Source organism: Silurus meridionalis, chromosome 5, assembly GCF_014805685.1.
Source record: "Silurus meridionalis isolate SWU-2019-XX chromosome 5, ASM1480568v1, whole genome shotgun sequence".
NCBI classification, from domain to species: domain Eukaryota; kingdom Metazoa; phylum Chordata; class Actinopteri; order Siluriformes; family Siluridae; genus Silurus; species Silurus meridionalis.
Window position 1 is genome coordinate 7,948,850 of NC_060888.1, and position 6,274 is coordinate 7,955,123.

The window sequence follows — 6,274 nt, forward strand, 5'->3', positions numbered from 1 at the left end:
GGGCTCAGAGCTGATCTTTGATGCAGTCCAACCTCCAGTCTATTGTTTCCACTGCACACTTCACTGCTGTCACACTGTCCTTATACATGTCCTGCACCACCCTCACATACTTCTCTGACACACCAGACTTCCTCATACAGTACCACAACTCCTCTCTTGGCACCTTGTCGTACGCTTTTTTTAAATTCACAAACACACAATGCAACAACTTCTGACCTTCTCTATAATTCTCCATCAACAAATAATGCGTCTGTGGTGCTCTTCCTCACCATAAAACCATACTGTTGCTCACAGATAGTCACCTCTTCTCTCAGCCTGGCTTCCACTACTCTTTCCCAAAACTTCATGGTGTGACTGATCTACTTAATTCCCCCTGTAGTTACTGCAGGTCTGCACATCTCCCTTATACTTAAAGATCAGTACCAGCACACTCCTTCTCCGTTCCTCAGGCATCCGCTTACCTTCCAAAACTTGTTAAACAATCTTGTTAAAAACTTCACTACCATCTCTTCTAAACATCTCCACGCTTCTACCGGTATGTCATCGGGTCCTACTGACTTTCCACTCTTCATCCTCTTAATCGCAGCTTTCACTTCCTCCTTACTAATTAGTGTCCAACTTCCAACATATGGCTTGCTCATCACGAACAAACTTATAAAGAACATCTTATTCATTTTTATCACTACATTATCTGTGTAAAGCTGCTTTGAGACAATGTTCATTGTTAAAAGCGCTAGACAAATAAAAACAAATTGAATATGCCTTTTCCTTGGGTTTTGCCACATCCCTCTTTACCTGCTGCTGTATCTCCTTGTACTCCTGCCTACTTTACCTCATCGCTCTGTTGATCCTAATTCTGTATTTGTTGTAATGTATACAACCTTTTGAAAGACATTTTGCTAAAAAGTGTTCATTTCCTCCACGTAAGGAGATTTTTATGGTGATGCCCTGTGGACGAGGATAGAGTATGATCAGGATAGAAAAAGGATCAAGGTAATTATTGAGAAGAGCTAGAATTTTATTAATTTTTTTTACACAGTGGTAGGTAACATTCACTATTATCATAGTGTATTATTTTCATTTTATTTTTGGTTATAGTTATTAACCCATTTTAATTGGACATTTAAGTATGGGTTTTATCCAAACACTGCTATCTCAGCATGTAATGTATTCTGCTTATGGAAAGGTCAGGAATAAAAAGCTTGAATAAATCTCCAAAATATTATTAAACACATTTAAATAGCTTACAGAGATGTTTTATGTTCATACAGGTGCATCTCAATAAATTAGAATATCGGTTTTTTTTTTAGTAATTCAATACAAAAAGTGAAACGTTGAATTGTTGGCCTTCTGGAAAGTATGTTTATTTACTGTATATGTACTCAAAACTTGGTAGGGGCTCCATTTGCTTTAATTACTGCCTCGATTTGGCGTAGCATGGAGGTGATCAGTGTGGCACTGTGAGGTGGTATGGAAGCCTTCAGTTTATTTCCATTTTTTGGTCTCTTGTTGCTCATTTTCTCCTTGACAACCTCTTGGTTTAGGTCTGGTGAGTTTGCTGAACAGTCAAGCACACCAACACCATGGTCATTTAACAAACCTTTGGTTGGGCAGGTGCCAAATCCTACTGGAAAATTAAATCAGCATCTCCATAAAGCTGGTTAGCAGAGGAAGCATGAAGTGCTCTAAAACTTCCTGGTAGACGGCAGTGCTGACCTTGGACTTGATGAAACACAGTGGACCAACACCAGCAAATGACATGACTCCCCAAACCACCACTGACTATACAAACTTTACACTGGACTTCAAGCAACTGGGATTCTGTGCCTGTCCTCACAAGGCCCCAGACTCTGGGGCAGTTGTAGCCTATGGATAAGTCTGTGCTTGGTGGCTTTTGAAGCACTGACTCCAGCTGTAGTCCACTCTTTGTGAATCTCCCCCAAATTCTTGAATGGGCTTCGCTTCACCTTTTTCTACTGCATTTTTTCCTTCCATTCAACTTTTCATTAATGTGCTTGGATACAGCACTCTGTGAACAGCAGCTTCTTTAGCAGTGACCTTTTGTGTCTTAACATCCATGTGCAGGGTGTCAACGATCATCATCTGGACAACTGTCAAGTCAGCAGTCTTCCCCCATGATGGTGTAGCCTGAACCAGACTGAGACAACATTTAAAGGCTCAGGAAATTAATTAGCTGATTAAAGTGTGACACCATGAGTCTCCAATATAATATTTTAATTTACTGAGTTAAAAATTGTGGGTTTTAATTAGCTGTAAGCCATAATCATCAAAATTAAAAGAAATAGACGCTTGAAATATCAGTCTGTGTGTGATGAATCTATATAATATACGAGTTTCACTTTTTGTATTAAATTACTAAAATAAATCAACTTTTAAATGATATTCTAATTTTATTTGAGATGCACCTGTACAGCATGTTGAGGAGGAACGTTTAAGTTTTATGTTAAACATTTAAGAACCCTTTGTCTCAAAATCCACAACAAATGATTCTGTCTTTGAAAATGTCGTTACCAACCTTTTCAAAAAAAAAATGCCACAGAAGACATTCGGTTCAAACACCACATTTATTCATTGACATGAAATGAAAAATGGTCTGAAATCAGTTTCAAGGTGAATTCTATGCAGCATTTTGAATTATTATTATTATTTTTTTACATATTATGCATTCGAGCCAAAATGTACAATTGGAAAATAAAGGCTTCAAAAAGAGGAAGGTCACAAAATATTACATCATCAACATAATGACATAAAGGACCACATGACTAATACAGTTACACATCATGACAATGTAAAAAATGTTTCCCCATAATACCAAGAAAAGGTTTAGGCACAAAAGAAGGACAGAATGTTGAGATGGAATACAGTTGGGTATTTTGTTAACAGTGGCACTAATGATTTGAAAAATGAAGAGACACGGCAGGTCAGTTGCAGCACAATTGTAAATATTTCGGCATTTGTCTGCATCGCGACAGTGCTGCTTGTTTCTTGCTCTCACCGGATCCAGATCATGACCCTGGAAGTCTGATGAGCTGATTCGGGTGCGATTTAGCTAAATATGTGCACTGGGATTGGGGAACAATGAGGTGAATCAGACTTTGCCACAAAAAATACCGTTAATTTGTTACAAACCATGTTTTTACTGCATCGAGCTGCATTTAAAGAAATACACAAAATGAAAACATTTGTAATACATCATTAAAAAAAGGGCAATTTAAATATTTTTAAATAAAAAGTACTACTCACTGCACCACAGTGATTTTTACAGGAGTCTTTAGAGTTTTCCATGAATATTTAAGGCTTGGAGAGACATCACGCTTGCAGCTGAACTCGAATAAAGTGACCACAGGGAAAAAAAAAAAAAAAAAAAAAAGAAGCAGGGCAGATACGTGCTTTCGTGCAGCTTTCGTCACCGCTATGACTCCAGCTGCCACCGTTAATGGAACCAACACATTAAGATGAAGCTGTGAGCTGAACTGGAACGGAATACGAGATGGAAGGTCGTTACGCTCATCGTTATCTTTCACACACTAGACAAAGCCCTTAGGAACGGTCTGTGATTGTCCTTGGTGATTCTCTAAGAGGACGGAGGATGCTTGTGATGATGGAACAAAAAGAAGAAGGACAAAGCCACTTCCTTTAGTGATTTTACTGTCTGAGGACAGGCTTTTCTGGAAGACTCCAGTATTTGGAATGCTCTCTCTTCATCCAAGATTTGGTGTTCAGTCGCTTCTACAGTGCTTCTCTAGTAAACAGAATAAAAATTTAAAAAACACGAGCCAGTGCAAATATATTCCCTCAATCAGCATCGAATTAATGAGACAACCAGGAGTCTTTACTTACCAAGGAGTGTAGCTCAACCAATTATTTCTCAATAGTCACTCTGACTGAAGAGTCATACTCCACTTCATCATCTGTAAATAAAATGAATAGTAATCAGTAACAAAATAAGACCGTGATTATCCACAGATTATGGAATGATCGGAACATTCAATACTTTTTTTATCGTGATTTTGGCTTGTGACATTTAAGTTAAGGATTGTTGCTTTGGGGCCCCCGGACCACCCCAAGGTATGCTTTACTATTACTCTAAATCAGGATTACTTCCATAATAATGTTTGAAGTTCACAGAGAAGCAACCTGAAGCACATAGTTAAAAAAAAAAAAAATCAAAAATAGAAATGTATTCATTTCATTAATGAGATAATCAAATAATCATATCAATTGCTTCAGTTTAATCCAATTGACTGCTTTTATTTTTGCTTCCACTTGATATAAATTAAAATAGACCATGGCTCATTGCAGCAAGAACTGTTGCCTGAAGAACATTCAAGCTGCTTAGTCAGCTGACTGTAAGGTTTTTTACCACTTAGACTATGGCAACTCCTTCACAGACAAATATTTTCAGAATTTCAAAATCTTCACCATGCTAAGAAATCTAACATTGTTAGGAACGAGGCAAGTGCCGGACGCTAACGAAGTGCAAATCTGAAAATATGCAAAAAGTCTGAAAACAGACTGAACTAACAGGCCAAAGGAGAAACTGCAAGATCCAGTGACTTTCCAATAAATGCATCAAAAATGTTTTATTTAAATGTGAGATGAACTGCAGTTGATGCCACATGAGTCATTTGGTGAACATGACTGGGGAAGTGGGTCATGTGGCTGGTCATATGGTGGGTTGTGCTGCTGGGAGATGGAAGTTCTACACAGGTTTCTGGTTGGGGTGCGATATCCTGGGAGTTACTATGAAAGCAGGTGGCATGGGAAGCACTTCAAGGTTTTAGCTGAATCCTAAGATACAAGTTTGAATTCTTTTCCTCAACCATATCTACCAGGTCTAAATTGTGTTAGATACGGTTTGCATTAAAATATATTACTGCATTTTTTTTATATAAATTCTATTTGCTATATAAATATAGAAACTGTTTGCAAAGTTCTTATTTTATTGCCTCAATTTTTGATAGATTGATTTACGATAAATTACTAATTTGAATGTATTTACTTGTTTAGAGCTAATTCATTGTGTACTTATTTCACGTTCCGTTGTGTTTATTGTTGAACAAACAATAAATACTTCATGATGATGATGTATTCATTTCGTGCATTCTTGCATATAAAAGAATTAGAGAATGAAGTTATTGCTCAGGGCTCAAAACGATGTTCAAAAAGCTATCGATGGAAATTTATGTTTCACTCCAAACAATGTAAAATCCATCATTCCACCATTAAAAAAACTGTTTACAAATGGAGAGCCTCCAAGACAGTTTCAAAAGTCAGCATCCCAGCGATTTTGGTCCAGGATCACACCGTTTAATGCACATATGCATTAAAGAAAAAACTGCGCTACATCATGTGACCTACAGGCCTCACGTTAAATGTTAGGTTCCTGAAAAAAAAAATCACAAAATGTCCGAACTAGTATGGCTTTCATGGAAGGGTAGCTACAAAAAAAACCCCACATATCCCCTTCTTGCATATAAAATAAAGCAAGAATCAAGTTATTGCTCAGGGCCCTCAAAAGAAAGCTCTGCCTGAGATATAATTGGCTGCCATTATTCATTTGTCATCGTCAACCTCTAGAACAAATTGTCTTTTATCTTACTAAAGCATAAAACCCCATTTATTTATCCTTGACGCTTGTTCCCTTTAATAAAAGAGTCACAATTGCCTCATTCGAGGACTCTTTTCAAAAGAAATTGGTTAAACAATCACACTGCCTCTTAAATGATCTGGAATGGAGCAGAGGTCGTTCTTTCAGTTACATGATCACATCCTTACCTGTGCTTTCCCCTTCTGATCCATCTTGCCCCCATCGCCTTTCACTGGCTAGTAAAGGGTTTCGACATTCGTTTAGAGTCCGTAGAGGGAACGAGTGGCCGTCGCCTTGGCTAAACACAAGGATCACTGGTTACATATACCAAAGAAATCCGAAAGCCAGGATACGGTAATTATTTTATGATCTATAACGTGCAAAGTACTGCAGTTTGCTAACCTGGTGAAGACTGGGATAAACCAGAGCTTTTTGTTTTCCCCGAAGACATGCTGAAGGTTCTTGCGGAAACCAATGTTAAAGCCGTTCCTGTCAGGACCGTTTTGGAACACAGGGGCTGAGAAAGCCTCTGGAAAACAGTGAGAGTGTAAAACAAAGAAAAGATGATGAGGTTTTTACATTGAGAGCGGTGTTTTCTATCTGCCTACACTAAAATAGATAAGGGATATAGACACCTGAACATCAGGACCATATTTATCTAAA

The 6,274-nt window shown here is 37.9% G+C and overlaps 1 protein-coding gene across 1 annotated transcript in view; it reads right to left on the bottom strand.

The window, feature by feature from the left end:
* Nucleotides 1–2,566: 2,566 nt before the first annotated feature.
* zdhhc15b (zinc finger DHHC-type palmitoyltransferase 15b) overlaps nt 2,567–6,274 on the bottom strand; it is a 7,550-nt gene continuing 3,842 nt past the window's right edge. The window contains exons 9-12 of the mRNA XM_046850444.1: nt 6,014–6,140; nt 5,800–5,909; nt 3,862–3,932; nt 2,567–3,763 (exon numbers count right to left, since the gene is read on the bottom strand). Of these exons, the coding sequence (XP_046706400.1) occupies nt 3,883–3,932; nt 5,800–5,909; nt 6,014–6,140 (287 nt within the window). The 3' untranslated portion in view covers nt 2,567–3,763; nt 3,862–3,882. The remainder of the gene's footprint in view (nt 3,764–3,861; nt 3,933–5,799; nt 5,910–6,013; nt 6,141–6,274) is intronic.